This window comes from Hermetia illucens, chromosome 2, assembly GCF_905115235.1.
Source record: "Hermetia illucens chromosome 2, iHerIll2.2.curated.20191125, whole genome shotgun sequence".
Taxonomy (NCBI): Eukaryota; Metazoa; Arthropoda; class Insecta; order Diptera; family Stratiomyidae; genus Hermetia; species Hermetia illucens.
The window spans coordinates 1,586,954-1,606,887 of NC_051850.1; the positions used below are offsets into that span (position 1 = coordinate 1,586,954).

Consider the following 19,934-nt stretch of genomic DNA (forward strand, 5'->3'; position numbering starts at 1 on the left):
TAATCAGTCGGCCTCAGTCACGCTAGTTCCTACCCTTGTCAACCCCAGTCTTGAACTTCAAAAATTGAAGTTGGCGCAACAAAAACAACAATTGCACCCTATTCTATTCTATTGAAATATGCGGCATTCATTACAAACAAAGACCAATCAAGCCTGCATTCAGTAATAGGTAATATGAGTAGGTTTATGGGGGTCAACGAACGATTTGCCCGGCGGATTTTCAGTTGTATCATTCGATAATTATTAAAAAATAAAGTGTGGAATTGTTCAAATGAAATTGTGTTCTTGAGTTTAGGGGAAAGCGACCAATATACTCCCAGCCTTATTTTCACTAATGACGGAAATTACTGCTATGATGCAATCTAAAAGAATTCTCAAAGATCGTCAAACAGACTGGAAAGCTTCTGCCATGTTGTGTGATGTGACAATTCGAGCCAAGAGATTGAAGTAGCCCGACAACTGGCAGTTGCTCCAGGAAGAAAATGTTGATCAATTCTACAAGATCAACTCGTGCATGGAAGGGCGATCTGATAAATATGTTCCTCGTAGCTCTTCAATGAGACAGAAGGGATGAACTTGATAATAAAATCCACAATGAGCCAAGAAGGACTACTGGACTATTTGATACGCCAGTGAAGGCCCTTAAATTCAAGATGGAAGTGACAACCGGTATCTTCATTGAATTATTTGTAGGATAATTGTCACCCAAGGCTTTCGGTTGCTAAGCAGCTTCAAGATATATCAAATTAGCAGTAAGTTCCTGTATGGCCAGAGTGACAAATCATGCTGCGCTGCTCTAAAATGCAGTCCATTTATACAGAGACCATAAATTTGAGCTTCAATCACTTTGTTATTGATAGTAGAATTTCCACCAAAGTTTTCACTATTAAGCTTTACATTATTACCTATACCAATGGAAAATTTTATGCTTTTAGGATAAAAATAAGATACGTTTGACGGAAAAATTTCAAAGGAAGAGTGTCAAAAGAAAATGTGGCTCAATATGTAGGTGACAACAAAACAAAGTCCAGATTAATCCCCCAATTGCAGAGAAAGCAGCAGACTACATTAATCATAAGTTTACTCGGTTTCTCGTAGGACGTCTAGGATACCATGAGTAGGTACTCGCATATGTACGCATTGTACATAGAATTGACATTTCGGAAGAATGGGGATGGGTGATGACAAAATGCAGACTTCACTTATTACTTTGTAACTTTCTTTTTTTTTTTGAACTCAACACTGTCTGCGGAAGTATCTAATCAGGCTTCCGAAGAGCAAAACAGTCCATTGGGGGGAAATTCTCGACAAACCCATTTTCTTAACCAAACCCATCCCCAACGACTACATATGAAGTACGAAGGTCCCTACTGCACTAACCAGGGACTGTCGACCTACCAGCATTACAACGCAAATAGAACACTAAATGAATCAAACTAATTGATTTAGTTTGTTAGTGAAAAACTGATGCATATGTTAGACGCAAATAGAACTTGGTTATATCGACTTGCATGGAAATTTGATATCGCCATTCATGCTTTATTGATGGTTTTCCAACTTTATCGCTAAAACGTGATATACTAGTTATAGTTTCACCGATACAAAACGGTATCTATACGGAACTGTGTAGTTTATGAGGTCTTGCTGAAGTGTGTGTCTGTACAATGCCAAATATTAGTATGATTTTTGTATTCATTCTATGAGTATAATAAAAAATTCGCAGCAATGAACCTGGAATGATTTAATAACTAGTACGCTTGCTGGCAGTATCAGACGAACAATACTATTATAATAGTATTGGGTAGTTGGAAAAATTCACTGCACTTTTTCCAATAGAATTACTGCATCGGGTTACTTTTAAATCGGTTCAAGAGGACCTCCAATTCCAGCTCCTATGAAAAGGACCTTCGAATTAATTGATTTGTCACCATCACAGGATGTTTTGCCGCACTCCATTCACTGCTTTTATCAAGGATGTAACTGGAACCCTTTCCCTCTTATTTGGTTTAGTGCTATTCTCTGGGTCTATGGGCAATTGAGCAGTCCAAGAAATATAAGTTCTGTTCAGCAAAATTTGTCTTTATACGACCTAATATCCCAGGTAAACTTTATCACTATTCGAATGGCTCAGTTGTTCCACCTGAGACAGCTTCGAGCTGGTAGGCATTGATTCGTTCGTGTGGTGTAGGCCACTCTTTCTTACGCTCGTGGTACATCATGTTCATGCTTAAACGAAATCCAGTGGTTTTCTCAACAAATACTTCGGTAATCCCGATATTGTAGATTGACAAAATGCCGTGACCTTACTGCCTTGCTGCGGATTTCTGGGAACACAGAATGCGAAATCTCAGCCCCACGTGGCATGCGTTTGCACAGGTGACTCCATTTGAGAAAAATGCTCAACTTCTTCGGTACGATATACAAAGCCTCATTTCCAGTCGTTTACTTACAAAATACTTTAGCTACGAGATCCTCCGACTGTATGGCCCCATTGAATGTGGCTTTCAACAAGAGGCATTCCCCAAAATTAGCCTTTGGGAGGAAGAACACTACTCCACATAGATTCTTAGATTCGCAAATCTGTGTGGTATTCATACGAGAATACGAAGCCTTAGAGCAACTAGTATTTATTAATCTGCTTCCAAACTAGGCTGCTGGCAATTAAATTCCATATCACATTGGGCCACTAGGACGATGTAATGATACCCAAGATGGAGTCTTGAAGATTGATAGCTTGTGTTCAACACCCTCCTAGATGTAGTCAAATTTGCTTTAGTGAACACAAAATCACACTATATAGCTAAAGGCGGCAAACTTAAAAATCTTCCCAACATATCAGCATTACGCAAGATCGGCTGAAAGTACCGCCCACAACATCAGCAGTGGGCCAAGAACTGATCCTAGTTCTAAACCTTATCCTCTGGATAGAAACAATACACAGAATCTGTCGCAATACCCGATGAATGATATATCTTGGTCGCCGACAAATAATCCCGCCCACCATCGACGTATTCGTGCTCTTTACAAGCCATCAAAGTCGACGTTCTTACCTATGCAGCGAAAATATAACCTTTATCGGCGTACATCGCAACGTCAAGTAGGATCTCGCCAGAGTCTACCTCTCGAATAAAAACGAGAAGTGGGCTTTTCCTTTGGGACAATATGCATCGGTTTTTCAAGCCGAAGTTTATGCGATCCTAAGGGCGGCAAACTGGGTTATTGACGAGCGGTTGAAGGGCAAGCGCATCGCAATCTGCAGTGACAGCCAAGCTGCATTGAGGGCACTGAGCAGTCCTTTGATAATCTCGAAAATTTTTCAGGAATGCTGAAACCGTTTGAACTCTATGTCAAGATTCAATACGGTGGAACTACTTTGGGTACCTGGTCACTGTGGCGTAGAGGGAAATGAAATCTCGGGCGCTTTAGCGAAAGAGGGGTCAATCACCCCTATGCCGGGACCGGAGCCAGCAATTGGAGTATCAGTAGCATTGGCTAAGTCTGTTTTCAAAAACTGGGAACAATCTTCCCATAATGACAGGTGGCAGAGCCTAAATGCTGCTCGACACACCAAACTTTTCCTGCCAGAATCGAACATACGTACCGCAAAGTTTATCCTGTCGAAAAGCAGGAGGACTTGCACGTGTATTGTGGGCAGTCGGACAGGCCATAATTCACTAGCTGGGCATATGTTCAGAATAGGAATTACCGAAGATGATACGTGTCCCTCCTGTAATGAGGAAGCGGAATCCACGGAGCATTTCCTATGTGAATGCCCCGCCTATGGACGCATCAGGCATCAGATCTTCGGTGCCGATGTTTTCCAATTGCGACGGGTAGCATCACATCCACTAACGGAAATCCTGCAATACGTTAACGAATACGGAATATTCCGTTAGAAGGGGGTGGCGAGTATAATGGGCCAACACGGCCTGAGTGCTCAGAAGCTGTAGCTTCTCCCCCACCATACATACACATACACACATAGGATCTCGCCACTTTCTAATGAGAACAGTAAGGGGTAGAGGAGCAAACAAGTTAAGTTCTCTTCAGGGTGTTCGAAACCGAGTGCATTCGTTACGCAATTGTTTCCACTACACCCCCACTACTGACATGCGATGCACTGTCTAGGCCGATGACCACAGATCCCCAAATGATCGTGCGTCCCCCAGAAACTATCGAGGCATTTGAAACCACCAAGCAACGGCTGGTGAAAGTTCCACTTCTTCATTTCTTCAGAGTCTGAGGATCAGCTTCAAATTCTCATTTAAAAAGTTTCCTATTTTCGACTCAACATCTAGTATATCCTCAGACAAGGAACCTAGACCGTATTTTCCAGCCGATTTTCGCAAGAAAGTATTTCATGTTCGTTTTGAGAATGCTGGGGTCCTAAGTCCGCATCAACTTAATGCTGGACCCGATCAAATGGACCAGGAAAGAGGGAGTAAGTTGCTCTCCATTTGGTCCGGTCCAGCATTAAGTTGATGCGTACTCAGGTCCCCATCATTCTCAAAACGAATATTTCAGCTCTGGCCAAGCTCTGGTCAATAAGGCGGATTTGCGCTCAATATAATTCGTAGTCATGTCGTGTTCTACGAATTATAGAAAGGAGCACTCAACATCTACGAGCCGCTACGGTCACGCTGCTCCCAGGGCAGAGGTGATGCAGCGTCTGACGATTTGCCTCTGCCCTGGTAAGAAACCGTAAAGCCGTCATCGCTTGTCTTTTTTGAAAAGTATTTCATGTTATTCATGATGTAGTACACCCAGTCATTTGGACAACGAATCGATTAGTACCATGAACCAGAACATTAATTCAAATTCATGAGTTAGACAGCGTGGAAAGCTAGTTCCCTCGGTCCACCAAGCATTTTCCCACAATCGACCTCAACATACTCGGCCCCACAGTACGGTTTCAGATATTGCCTCACAATCATGGATAGTTTTACGTGCCTGGCCTCCTACAATATCTTGTACCGAGGCCCTCTGTCGAGAGTGGATTGTCACCCACCAGGGAATACAGTTTGAGTCCTTCCTATTCTCTGAATTAGGCAAACTCCTCGGCTTCAAATGCCATCGGACAACCGCGTATCACTCGTAGTCCAATGGGATACACGAAACATGGTATAGAATGCTGAAAGCGGCTATAACAGCACAAGACCATTCCACTTGGTCGCAAGTCCCGCCACTCGTCCTACTTGGCCTCTGGACCGTCAATGGCGAAGAATTTGCTGCAGACCCCACGAAACTGGTATGTGGAAAGAACATAAGACTAAACAGCGACCTTGTACTCGATATTGGATCGAGTCTTAACACTTCTGGGTTATTGTGTCTGCTCAGCGACGCAGTGTAGAAGTTAAAGCCGCCACCACCCGCTAACCATGCGAAAGAAGTGGCCAACGTGCCCAAACATCCCAACTCGTATTCGCACGTCTTCTTTAGATTTGGCGCCCCCGGAGGCTGCTCTAGCCTAGCGAGGATTTAGCTGTTAGTCTCGACGTTAGAAGTACGTTCAAGAGGGCCTGCATTCCGGAAAAAAAATGTAATCAAGACTTGCAGAAGCCGAGGTGAGGTAGTTTCAACTGTTGGTGGACTGCTGTGACAGAACGAACATGGGAAGCGTCAGGCAATCAGTTTGTTTTGAGCAATTGTATACGCTCACCTCAATTCCCGACCTCCCCCTCTTCCGGAATACCAGTAAAATAATAAGCAGATCCTCTCCGAACCAATTGTGTCTTTAAGCATTTATCAGTACGGCCACCCACAGTTAAGGTCATTTTTTCAACAAACAGCCTCCAAAAGGTCCTGGAAACATTTCGACAACGCTGGAGCAACAAATACTTGACCAAACGTCAAATTGGTGACAAATGGCGGCTATAGATTCTTGGTCAGTGACAATATAATTACCAGGTTTCCTCAACAGCAACACCCCCAGAAAAAAGGTTTTCTCCAAATATGTTGAAAGCGTTCTAAACTTTGTTGACTACCCAACATTCACATCAACTTTAAAAGCCACAAATGCAATTCATGCTCGTCAACAACTCCATTTATTTCAAGTTAATAGTTATATGCAAAATTATGACCCTATAAAAGGGGCGCTGGCTCTACCGCCCTTGCAGTAGTTTTTGAAGTTCGGATTGAAGCATCATGGAGTGGACGTGGTCAATTACGTGTTTGTTTGTAACGATATTATCCATATTATATGGCCTACTGAAGTACCAATACTCACATTGGAAACGACGTGGAGTGCCTTATATCGAACCCAAATTTCCCTATGGAAACCTTAAAGGCTATGGAAAAACCGAGCATCCTGTGTTCGTTCACGACGAGCTTTATAAAAAGTTCAAGAACGAAGCACCATTTATGGGAGCGTATTTCACCCTCGTGCCAGTTGCGTTACTCACGGACTTGGATTTGATTCACAAAGTGCTCATCAAGGACTTTAACTACTTCCTAAATCGTGGATTTTACTACAATGCCCGCGACGATCCGATCTCTGCACATATGTTCGCCCTAGACGGAGAGGAATGGCGGGAGGTTCGAAGGAAGTTCACTCCGTCTTTCACACCGGCTAAAATGAAGTACATGTTCCCCACCGTCATCCAAGTTGCGGACAAGTTCATGCCACTTTTAGAGAACACCCTAGCCAAGGACAATGCCATTGAGATTCGAGGACTCTTGGCTCGCTTCACTACTGACGTCATCGGAACCGTAGCCTTCGGTATTGACTGCAATAGTATGGAGAATCCTGACACCAAATTCCGCTTAATTGGCAAAAAAGTGTTCGACGAGCCTCTTCACTCGAAATTTATACAGGTCGTCCTGTCGTTATGTCCGGAGGTTGGACGTTTCTTCAAGATAAAATTGTTCTCGGACACAGTCAGCTCCTTCTTCAGTGGTGTGGTTAATGAGATCGTCCATCAACGTGAAACCACGAACTATAGGCGACAGGATTTCATGGATCTTCTGATTGAAATGAAAAATTCGCCAATCGATAAAAAGAAAATCAACATGAACGAGTTGACTGCCCAAGCCTTTGTGTTCTTCCTGGCTGGGTTTGAAACCTCATCGACAACCATGTCATTTGTTTTATATAATCTGGCGAAACATCCTGAAGTACAGGAGCGAGTACGTAATGAAATTTTAGAGGCGATTAACCGACATGACAACGAACTCACGTACGAAGCTATTATGGAAATGACTTACCTGGATCAGGTCATCAATGGTAACGTTCAAATGAATCTTTTATCCACACTTTAGGGTCCCTTAAAAAGGGGGTTCCCCTGGGGCCAGAATTTTTTTCAGGGATCAGAAGCATATTTTTTTACATGGGGGGGGGGGGCTATAAGGATGTGCTGATGGCCCTTCTGGCTCTGCCACAATTTATATTCCAGACACCCCGGTATCGTGTCAACTCATTACTTGTTACTCCCAATAAATTCTTAAGGTTCAGGAATAAGCCACCGTTTCAAGGAAGGACCTCCTTGGTCATCTCTTACTGTATATTCTTTTATAGATGTTCTGAGCATGGTCTTCATTATTAGTATTTTATGTTAACAGAAGAGGGGATGGCAAGGGATTCCGGAACGAAACTTTAAGAGAATTAGATTGTTTGTGGAATTTCAAGTGCCGGACACTGTCCCAGGACGTGTATAGAGGTTTCGTCCTACTCCTCACAAAACCTGCAGGCAGTGTCCGTAGATATCCCTAGCTTCCCTAGGTGATAGTTCAGCCGACAATGACCAGTGAGAATTCCCACTATGATTCGGAGGTTCTTTTTGGTGAGGTCTAAGCAATCCTTTGAACGCATGGGTTCGTATCCCTCAATAAGCACCAATATAGTTCCCTCAACCGTTTCTCTTCGTTTCTTAGATTCATAGCCATGAAACCGTTTCCGATTCCACAGAAGGGTTCTGGTCCGTATAAATGCATCCCTGCTACCTTCTTGTCTAGTTCGTCCGCTGCCTCGTTGCCTTCCAACCCAGCATGGCCTGGAACCCAAATTATCCAGACCTTGTTGGACGAGCCGAGTGTATTCAGTCCCTCAAGGCATTCCTATACCAGTTTAGAGTTCACCTGGTTGGGCCTAAGTGCCTTGGTCGCTGCATGGCTATCGGTGAGAATAGCTATGTTCTGCCCCCTGTAGTTCCTTTGCAGATTAAAGGAGGCACATTTGTCTATGGCGTAAATTTCCGCCTGGAATATGCTAGTGTACCTGCCCATTGGCTCAAAGTACATTTTCCTTGGACCAATGACACCGGCACCTGCTCCCTCTGCTGTGAGGGATCCGTCAGTATACCAAGTAATCAGTTGCTGGTTTAAGCCGTATGTCGCAGCCGCGCTCTCCTAGTTTGCCTTGTTACTTCAATGTGTTTCAAACTTCTTATCGAAGTGAAACCTCGTTGTCATGTTGTCCCTCGGTATCAGTAATTCGGGATACCGCCTAGAAAGGATATCAATCTTCCTTCGATTTAGGCAGCTCCCCGCCTCACTCATGCTACCGGCCATCCTGAATATTGATCTCCTTGCCTGCATCTGTATGTGCAGATGGAGAAGGGTTAATCCCAGAAGGACCTCCAGGGATGCCGTTGGGCATGTCCTCATTGCCCCGCTGATACACACGCAAGCCAGCCTTTGGAGCTTATGCAATTCCCTGGCTTGTGTGCTGAGTTGGGTTCTTTCTGCCCAGATTACCGCTCCATAGGTAATCATTGGCCTTACTATTGCAGTATATATCCAAAGTAGTATCTTCGGGCTGCAACCCCATTTTTTTCCTGCTATGGATCTGCAAATCATCAGAGCCCTCGTGGCTTTCCGACAAGTGTTTCCGACATGTGTCTTCCAGAGTAATTTTTGGTCTAGCGTGATTCCCAAATATTTGACCTCCGTTTCTCGTTTCACCTCCATATCATGTAATGTTATGGCTTTCAGGTGATCCAGCTTACGCCTCCTAGTGAATGGTACTATGGTGGTTTTGGTTGGGTTGATCCGCAGTCCCACCTTCCTGCACCAGGCACTAGTAACCCTTAATCCAGTTTGGATTCTATCACATAGGGTGTCTTCATATTTGCCCCTACAGATTAAAACAATGTCGTCCGCGTAGCCCTGGACTTGTATTCCAGTATTAGTTAACACGTCCAGGAGATCATCCACTACCATACTCCACATCAGCAGCGATAGTACTCCACCCTGTCGACAGCCTTGAGTGGTGTTCATGATAATAGAATTTGTACCTGTTTGTACCTCTATTTGTCTGCTTTCTAGCATTTTGTCCATCCAGAGTGCCAGGGTGTTTTCCACTCCTTTGCGGCTCAGGGCATCCTGTATCTCTGTGTGCGATGTGTTATCGAATGCTCCTTCGATATCCAAAAACCCGCACAGTGCAATTTCTTTTGTTTCTATGGCGTCCCGTAGTACCTCTGTCAGCTGATACAGAGCAGTTTCAGTTGACCTTCCTGCCCGGTAAGCGTGTTGACAGTGATGTAGGGGATTACGCTTTAGAACGTTAGTTCTAATATAGTTGTCTATGACCTTCCCCACCGTTTTGAGTACGAACGATGTTAGGCAGATTGGTCTGAAAGATTTAGGGTGAAAAGGATCCTTTTTACCCGCCTTCGGAATAAAGACCACTTTTGCCCGTCTCCACGCCCTTGATATGTAACCCAGTGCTATGCTCCCCCTTACCACCCTCAGAAGAGACTCTAAGATAATTCCTAGGCCTCTCTGGATAAGTGCTGGGAAAATGCCATCTGCTCCGGGAGATTTCATTGGTTGAAAGGTTCCCACTGCCCATCTTAGCCTAGCTTCTGAGCATACCTCTTTTCTTTCCCCTTTTATTCGTTGTTGGGGTGTCAGGCAGATTGTTGTCGCCTGCCGCCGAGGGGTAGGACCCCGGGAAATGAGTTCTAAGAAGCAGGTGTACCCTGTCCTCCTCATTCTCGGTGAATGCCCCATCTTCCTTTTTCAAGCAGACAGAGGATATTCCCCCGTCTTTGGCTACAACCTTGTACAGCCTGGTTGCTTCTGTGATCTGTTCAATCCCTTCACAGAATTCCCTAAAGCTGTTCCGTTTCGTTTCCTTGGCTGCGTTGCTATACGCAGTCAGTGCATTTTCATACCTCCGCCAGTCTCCGTTTCGTTTTGCCCGCTTAAAGAGTTTTCGTGCCTCTGTTCTCATTCTGGCTAGGGTCATCAAGTCATCAAGGGATGTACCATGGTGGAACAAGACCATGGTACATCCCTTGATGACTTGACTGTCTTGACCGGACAGTTGGCCTCATATACGTCAAAGACGATTGTGTTCAGGTCTTCCACCACCGTTTCTAATTCCAATTCGCTCCTGATGTCACCGCCCCCTTGAAGGTGGGCAATGTTGTTGCTCAGGTGCATTGTGTAGGATTCCCAATCTGTTCTCTTGGGATTCCTTATTATTCTTTTTATTTCGGAGTTACCCTCAATGTCGAATCTGATTATCCTCTGATCAGACATTGAGGGTTCATCCGACACCCTCCAATTCCTGACCATCCCGTTCATTAGGGTATTTCCTAGAGTTATGTCTAGTACCTCTTGTCTGGTGCTGGTCACAAATGTTGGAGTGTTCCCTACGTTGTATATTTCTAACTTATTACTAAGAATAAATTCGAGAAGGTACCCACCTCTACGATTAGTGCCACTGCCTCCCCACACTTCGTGGTGGGCGTTGGCATCGCAGCCGAGAAGAAGTGGTAACGCCCTCTCCTCGCAATACTCCGTCAGTTTGGCGACTTGTTCCGGTGGAGCCCGGCTCTCGTCTCCTGGGAAGTATCCCGATGCTACAACTGCCTCTCGAGTGCTCCTCCCGGCTTCCAATGAGACTTGGATAGCCACAAGGTTCCCGGTTAAGAACTCTGAAACACATATGTATTTTAAATTACGTTTGAGAATTATGCAAGCGCTTGGTTTTTCACAAGAGGAGTCCCAAATTACCTGCATGTCTCCTCCTTGCAGACCGCGAATCTGCCCCCGGTACACCCAGGGCTCCTGAGCCAGCACTATTCCAATGTTCTCCTTGGAATTTGCCCTTGCAATCACTGCAGATGCAGCTCTCGCATGGTGGAGGTTTATCTGGGCTATCTTAGTGTTGGCCATTGACTCCGTTATTGTTTGGAGCTCTTCTCCACTGTCGGAATGTCACCCTCCACCTCCGACATGGCGCTTTCCTGCTCGTCGCTGTCCACCCCGAGCCCTAGGAGCCCTAGGTCTAGGTCGTCCAGCTTCTGCTCTTCACTGGGCAGTAGGTCTATTTCCCTGGTTGATCCCGTTCTTTTTGCCTCTATGGCTTCTGCAACTTCTTCAGGGACCTCGGTAAGTTTTCCACCCGATGCCTCCTCCAAGGTCTCTTTCCTTGGCTTTTCCTTGTGCACATGCACGGGTATATTGCCAAATCGGTAGTTGATATGACAAATCCGACGTTTAATTGCCTCTAGGGATCGGTCATCTACCCCGATCGTGAGGAGTTTACCCTTTCCCTCCACCTTGCTTCTGAAGACTCTCCATAGTCGAGTATAGAGATCTTCGTTCTGAGCAATTAGGAGTCTCATAAGGTCTTCTGTTTCTATTGCCGCGGCCTTTGGGAGAAAAACTGTCACCATGTGGGCTCCTGGTATATCATCTCCAGCACATGTTGACAGTTCTACCCCTTCTCAGCCTGGCAATCTAGGAATTATGGTTCTAACCCATTCTGCGGTACCTTCCGTCGCGCAGTCCACCAGTATAAGGCCTGGTCGAAAGCGTATCCCGGTGAACACCAGTTTCGACGTCCAACTCTTGATCATCTGCTTGACGACAAGTTCCTCAATGATTTCCTGTTCCTCCCGAGTGAGTATTTACTCGGGAAACCTTTTTGGCAGTATGGCCAGTCGAATGCCCTTGACCGCACTAGCATAGCTAATGGCGGGCTTCCTGGGTCCTGCCTTCACTCCTGACCTGCCCGGGTTTTCTCTTCCCGTGGGTTCAGATCTGGATTTTTTGGGAGCATTCCCTTCATGCGGGCTGATCTCTGCTGCTCCCCGCTTTCTCGGCTCCCGTAGAGATGGCTTAGGTCTGTCCTGATCCTTCTTAAGGGCCTCTCCTGGTTTCAGGCCTTCCTTCAGATAGCGCAGGTACCATTTAACCCCGGCACCACTGAGACCTGTCTCCTTCCTGACGTCTGTTATACTTATCTCAGACGTGCTTTTGCTGGTCCCTGCTCTTTGAGCAGTGGTGTTCGTTGGCTGTAGTCCACGCAGTATACCAACGCTCAGCTTGGATCCACTACTTGACGTCCCAACTTCTCCCTTCTTGGGTGTAGTCACCTGGCTTTCAGTAATTCGGAGACGTGCCTCCGCCTGATTAACCAGTTTTGGTGCGGTACGGGGCCCCGCTTTTTTGGTTTTTGTTTTCTTTTCTAGTTTTGTACTCATTTGATTCACACGAGTGTGGGAGTTAAGAGGTCCGCCGTGCCATAGCCCCCCGTAGCACGGTAAGATCTAACTTACTCACTGAGGCGACCAGGTATCAGTGAGGCTCCGTTCGAATACAGTCAGTTACCCCCGACTGCAAATTATTCAATGGGCATAGTTCGCATGACACCCTGGATTGGGGGAGATCTTGCTAGTCTTCATGTATTCCTCGGAAATCTGGGTTCTTAGCAAGAAAAATTGCGAACTCTTGGCCGCGTTCGAGAGAAGAATCCTCCGAAGAATTTTTGGCCCCCTACATGAGGGTGGACGATTCCGTAGCCTACACAATGATGAAATCTATGAGCGATACCATGGCCGTCCGGTTGTGGATAAAATCCGACTCCATAGGTTACGGTGGGCGGGTCACTTAATCCGTATGGATGAGGATGATCCCACCCGGAAAGTCTATAAGGGCAATATCTATGGTAGAAAAAGAAGACGAGGCAGTCCCTGCCTAAGATGGAGCGATGGCGTAGGTCAGGACGCCAGACAGCTTTTAGGGATATCGAATTGGTGCACCTAGGCGCAAAACCGGGATGTCTGGAGTTCCTTATTAAGGAAGGCTGTCAGATTCCCATAATTATATCCAAAAAACTTCAGCATTATTCACTTCAAATTAATCAATAAATCAGTCATAATTCTCTTTTCATTCCAGAAAGCCTCCGTATGTTCCCGCCACTAGCGTCTCTAACACGTCGCGCCGTGGATGACTACAAAGTGCGCGGCACCAAGCATACATTCGAAAAAGGATCTTCACTCCTCATACCAACCTATTCAATCCATCATGATCCCAGCATATATCCAGATCCCGAACGATTCGATCCAGAACGTTTTTCACCGGAAGAAGTTAAAAAACGTCATCCTATGTCCTTCTTACCATTTGGGGATGGTCCACGAAATTGCATTGGTCTGCGATTCGGTGTAATGGTAACGCTGGTTGGAGTCTCATTGATATTGAAACAATATCGCGTGAATGTTTGCTCAAAAACAGCGAATCCTTTGGTGTTTTCACTGAAAAGCATCATTTTAGCGCCTGAAGATGGTATGTGGTTGCAATTTGATAAACTCTAGGAGTAAGTTCCAAGATTGTTTGAATTAAGGATAGACAATAAAGTTATGTTATTTTTGAATTAGGACTTTCTTACTAACAGAGGTTTGAAGGTGAAAAAAAAGCTATTTAACTATTTAGCAAGTTTTGAATCGGAACACAGCCGCCCCACTTTCTGACATCGTTCCTGTCGCCAACGAAGCTCCGCTTCCGACTACCGCCATATATCCTGGCACTTCATCCATCCATACCAGTGGCCCCAAGTTAAAGGTGGCGTCCCCACCTAAACAGCTCTTCATCTCCAGGCTAGCGTCCACAACGTCTACGAACGATGTTCTGGAGTATATAAGGAGCAAAGTTGGTTTACTCTCTCCTCTGTCCTGCATTAAACTCACAAAAGACGACAACACCGACCGGGTGATTGCATCTTTCAAGGTTACTTATCCACACGATGTTGATGTCCTCGGCAACCCTTCTTTCTGGCCTGAAGTTGTATTCATAAAGCCGTATAAGCGCCCCAATTCGCGGGTAAATTTCAGGGCAACCCGCCTGCCTCGCCGAGCTATATAACTGGATCCATGTTCACTGTCCGTCTGTTTTATCAGAACGTCAGGGGTTTAAGAACCAAGCTGGGGGCCTTCAATTTATCCGCGCTGGATCAGCAACACCATGCCATCTGTATCTCCGAAACCTGGCTAGACGATGCCATATTATACTCCGAGCTCCCCGAAGGGTACTCCACTTTCCGTTGTGACAGGGACCGGGATGCTTCTCGTAAGTCCACTGGCGGTGGAGTCCTAATTGTTATAAAAGATTCACTCCCCGCTGAACTCGTCTTCTCCTCCCTCCTCTGGCTTTCCTTTTGATTGTGTTGCTCTTCGTGTCTCCCCGCCCAACTTCCTCCCGTTCATTGTTTCTTGTGTATATGTCCCCTGTGCTAGCCGTTCTCACCTGTACGAGGAATTGTTTGACAGTTTGTCTGAACTCCTTACCGTCAGATTCCTTCCCTCCCTTTCTTCCTTTGTGGAGATTTCAACCTCCCCATGCTCAACTGGCCTAATCATCCTAGTCTTCCAATTCCTTCCAACAACCTCTCCCATTCTTCCCTCCCACTTTCTTCCTTTATGTATACTTGCTCTGCCCTGAATTTCAATACCACCAAAAACTCCTTGGGCCGCACTCTCGATCTCTTTATTTCCTGGCACATCCCCGTATGTAAAATCCGACGCTCACCATCCCGCGGTTGAATTTGAAGCGGAGCTCCCTCGTTCAAAACCCAAAACCAACCGTAATCCCACTAAGTTCAACTTCCGCAAAGCCAATTTTGACGGTCTGAACTCAGCTTTAGCGTTTTTCAACTGGGTACATATATTAAGTAATTCATCATGTGATCAAGCTCCTAACATCTTCTACAATATCCTCTCTGATCTCCTCTCCTGTTATGTCCCTTCTTCCCCTCCCTGCCTACGTTCTTACCCAACTTGGTTCACAACGGAACTTCATATTAACATTCGCTTGAAACATACACTGAGGAAGAAGTTTCGGGCTTCTAAAAATGACGCCGACCTTGCTCACTTTGAGGCTATACGATCTTCTGTGAAGTCAATGGTCAGAAAAGCGCGTAAAAGGTACCTATTGAGCGTCGAAGCCACCCTTGCCCGCGGTAACTTAAAACTCTTTTGGTCTCACGCTCGCAACTCTCGTAATCCAACTCAATCTGTCCCTTCTTCTATCAGCTTCGCTGACTCCACTGCCAACTCCCCACAACAATCCTGCGACCTTCTCTGCACCTACTTCTCTTCAGTGTTTTCTCCCTTGAGCCCTTCACCCTCTACACCTTTCATAACCACAGACTCCTCCGAATCACTTGCCATTCCTCTCCTTACGCCTTCCTTGGTTGAGTTCCTCATTGGTAACCTAGACCCCAATGTCGGACCTGGCCCCGATTGGCTTCCTAATGTCTTCCTCCTTAACTGTAGAAAACACATTTCCCTCCCCTTGTAATCTACAACAAAAGTCTAGACGAATGCTACTTTCCCCGTCTCTGGAAAGAGGCCTTTATTATTCCTATCCTGAACAGCGGAGACCCTTCCCTTGCTGTGAACTACCGCCCCATTTCCCTTCTCTCCTCTTGCTCCAAAATCCTAGAAAGATACGTCAACGACTGGTTGACCGCGCACTTCGGTCACCTCATTGTCAAAGAGCAGCATGGTTTCGTGAAACATAGATCAACGACTTCAAATCTTCTGGTCTTTACCAACTTTGTTGCTAAACGCTTGAATTCACGACAGGAGGTACATGCTGTTTATACTGATTTCTCCAAAGCCTTTGATATCGTTGACCATAACATTCTCCTCTCTAAACTTTCTTCGCTAGACTTCCCTCCCTCAGTCATCTCCTGGCTTTCCTCCTATCTCTGATACCGTTCCTGCAAAGTTTCTTTTCATGGTCACTCATCTGGTTCCTTCTCTCCTTCCTCTGGTGTTCCCCAAGGCTCTACACTTGGCCCCCTACTCTTCCTGTTTTTTATCAATGACCTCGCCTCCATCTTCACCTGTCCATATTTGCTTTACGCAGACGACCTTAAATTGTTTGCCTCTGTTTCGTCTCCATTGGACTGTGCTCTCTTACAATCCAACCTTGATAATTTAGCCCGTTGGTGTTCGGTCAACAAGCTAACACTGAATGTCAACAAATGCCACTGGATGCGCTATTCCCTGAAACCGTCCCCATCATCCTTTTCCTATTCTCTCAGTGGTCAACCCCTTTCACTACTGACCTCCTTCAAAGACCTGGGTGTAATATTCGACGATAAACTTTGTTTCAATTCCCACTTTGTTGACATCATCAATAGAGCTTCCAAAATGTCTGGTTTTATCCTACGTTCCTCGTCCGACTCTACCTCAATCCAGCCCTCCTTAACACTCTTCAATTCCCTTGTCAAAAACATCCTTGAATATTGCTGTATAGTCTGGTTCCTCTACCGCATCCGTGACGGCCGCGCTGTTGAAGCTGTACAACGCAAATTCACCCGGACCCTCTTTTACAAAAAGAACCTTCCACGGGTTGATTATCCGTCACGACCCCGCACCCTCAATCTCCCCTCCCTACAGCAACGCCGTATCTTCCTTGATATGTGTACTCTTTTCAAACTCTGCAATGGTCTGATGGACTGCTCCGCCAACTCGGATATTACTCTCCGTATCGCCTCGTCTCATAACACACGTAATGAGGACATTTTTGATGTGCCCTTCGCCGAGCTCGAGATTTACTTTCACTTTCCGATCCCGAGGTTTTGCCGGTCCTACAATGCCCAACAGCTTGGGTCCTTTGACTCTATGTCCCTCTCTAGCTTTAAGCGCAAAATATGCCATTTACTTGCTCCTCCCTTTGAGGACAATATGTAATAAGAAATTTGTTTCTGTGTACTCGTATTGTCCTCATTAAATAAATAAATAAATAAATTAAGGAAGTGTCTTCAAAGCCACCATTAAATCAAGCCCATCTTCGCCTCAAAACAATCGCATATTCAAACAAGGAAACCCAGTTGCTGGGACTCGAAACTTAACTATACCATATAAGTTGACCACAGTTGGCAACAGTCGGCAACAGTTGGCAACAGTCGGCAACAGTTGGCAACGAGTCCGCAACACGAACATTATTAGATTTAGTGTTTGAATGTAACGATATCACCTAAATCACAACTGAAGAAGAAATCCACTAAGTCTAGCAAGGAAATTTTAGATAATATATAGTTGCAGCAGTTGCCAGTGAAAATAACACAAACTGCAGTGACACATCAGTGGTCTGGCGTTGTTAGTCATGGAAAGAGCAAGAATGGGAATGATTGTATACCAGCCCAAGGGACAAATGTGCAATGCTATGTACTACCGGAACTTCCTATATATTGGAGAAGGACGCTTTCCAAGTGTGATTACACGCAGTTCAGGGGAGGGTTCCTAACGATGACATTGTAGATATGATGGCTGATCGGAGTACCAAAGCGGTGGTGCTCGAATTGTGATGGGGAAACACGTGGCCGTACAGATAATGATGGGTGAAGCCCATGGTGTTTTACGTAGGCACCTGTCGTGAGACTTAATCCTACGGTTCTCTTAAGACACGGATTGATTTTGTGACCACAATCAGAGCCCCGCTGAGACAGGCAACAACGGTACCAGTCTATACCAAGTGCATGGCTTAGCATTCATACTGGTGGATGGAAGAATTACGTAAATCTCTACCGAACTATGGAGTACGGCACCCGTGTTGATACGCAACACCACGTCCAGGCCCGAAGGTCTCTTCTCGCTTGAGCAAAACCATAACCACCATGAAACTCCCACTAGGGAGGCCAACCGCAAATAACCGAGCGGTCCTCACATACAACAGGAGTTCACCCGAAGTATGTGAGTCCAGAGGCTTTCCCGGTTCCCATGGTACCAGTATACCCTTGGTAAGGTTTCGTGACCAATTTGCCACTTCAGATGAGTCCCCGTGCAGACTCGGGTCTGATCGCCCTGATTAGGCCTTTTGAGCATTCGCTTACTGAATCACGGCCGACAAACCAAAGTGATTACAGCGTCTCCCGGTGCCACCACTATGGAGGTTCTCCTTGGCCACTTGGTTTTGGTTTGGCCGATAGGGTTGTTGCCCCATCTTTCTTGCCGCCACCTCTGAGCACCAGATAATGATGGGTGGTTGATGGGCAATCAGATCGATCATTTCGCAATAAGCAGTCGATTTAGAAGTTGTCTCTTGCATGTGGGTCACAAGAGAGGTCCGCCACTTCTTGCAGGGTTGGAAGAACCGATGAACGGAACGAGTTGAAGGCTCTATTGATCGCTGCGAGCGATTGCGGGCGTGACAAGGAAAAGAAGCGGAAGATGCCGCACAACGGAATGATTTCAGAAATCTATACCGCATCACAAAAGAGCTAGCTAGTGATCGTAAATCTTTCCTCAGTAACTCGGGTGTACCAGCCAAACACATTGGCTATATTTATGCGGGAACCTCTTCCGCTATTGTTGCCTACGTCTCCATTGTCGAAGAAGATGGGCTGGTGGTCACTGTGGATGTAGTGCGTATCCGATGATTCTGGTGAAAGGTGGTCATGTTTAGGATGTTGGGCAGTACTACGTTTAGCTCCGCCAACGTCTCAAATTGATTTTACCCGATGGTATTCAACTGCCGATCCCACGTTCCTTTGAAATTGTCAGGAAAGATTTGTGGAAGCGTCATAGTTTGTTGAATCGACTGCTTTTTTCAGCAGCATTACGGACAACATATCGGTTATGTTTGCATATATATTGTGTGTGTTCGAAGTAGTCCTTTATAAGGTGTGGTTTTCCCAGTTGTTTTCAGTTATCGCTGATATACTCGTATGTTGTTAGTTGTGTCAAATTCGAGGCATCTTTTTAGACTTATTTGATTCTTGAGTCTTCTTACGACCCTTTCGTAATATCTTTAAGTCACGATATGGTGGACAAGCTAATATTGGCCAATCATAGGTCTTCCTTATGAGGTTTACTGCGATCTAAGATGATTTCTTGCTAGGTGATCTCTTCTAGGTATCTCCTGGTTTCCAGCTCTTTTCTCAGGTAATACAAGACCTTCTCAACTTTTCCGCGGGAACTGTCCACCGCCTTTTCATTGTGTTTGGTGAATTCTAGAATCAAGTGTCATAAGGATACGGTAGGTTGGGATGTTAACCGAGGATCGTTTAATATAGATTCAAAAACGCTTTTAGGACATGGTCGTTAGTGATAGGCTAGTATACCACGGTAGAGTCCTATCCTTCCCTCGACGGAAGCAAAGGATAGAGAGTACTTATGTTATACTCTTTACTTTACTGATAAAGCGTTTGATCTCCTAAAATAAAGCCAGCCTTAGGAGTTACGAAGGACTAAAGAGGAAAAGAAAAAACTCTTAACAGGTCGTTCAGCAATAGAGGTTGGCACTTACTATGCTCGATCCTAATGCTTTCTGATTATTAAAAGTGGGTAGAATAAGGACTCCTTTGAAAGAATTTGTTCTTATCCTTCCTTTAGGTGCTAAAGGATCTTTGGTCAGTTTCCAGAGTAGTGTTCATGACAGTAACATGGTTAAGAAAGGAGGAGGGAAGGATAGCTGTAACCTGAATGGCTGAGTTACACCTAAGCATCTCGAGTGACTAGGATGTCACGAATTACATAGCCAGACCTGCAACATAATTGTGTGAACTCTGACACGTTTTTAACCACCTGGAGTATCTATCACCGAAGCCACCCGTGGACAGGACTTTGCGATGGGCCGACACCCAACCTGAAACATTTGCCTCGGATTTTACCGATAAACGACGATGATCACGCAAACGTCTAACGAACTATTCCTTCTGATAATGGAATAAACAAACCAGGGACCGTCAAGGC

General features: G+C 45.5%; 1 protein-coding gene across 1 annotated transcript; it reads left to right on the plus strand.

Annotated features, from left to right (window-relative positions):
* The first annotated feature begins 6,123 nt into the window (after positions 1-6,123).
* Positions 6,124-13,606, plus strand: LOC119648664 (probable cytochrome P450 6a13). Its single transcript, XM_038050447.1, has 2 exons — positions 6,124-7,222; positions 13,132-13,606. The coding sequence occupies exons 1-2, from the start codon at positions 6,145-6,147 to the stop codon at positions 13,545-13,547; spliced, it is 1,494 nt and encodes a 497-aa protein (XP_037906375.1). The 5' UTR covers positions 6,124-6,144; the 3' UTR covers positions 13,548-13,606.
* The last annotated feature ends 6,328 nt before the right edge of the window (positions 13,607-19,934 follow it).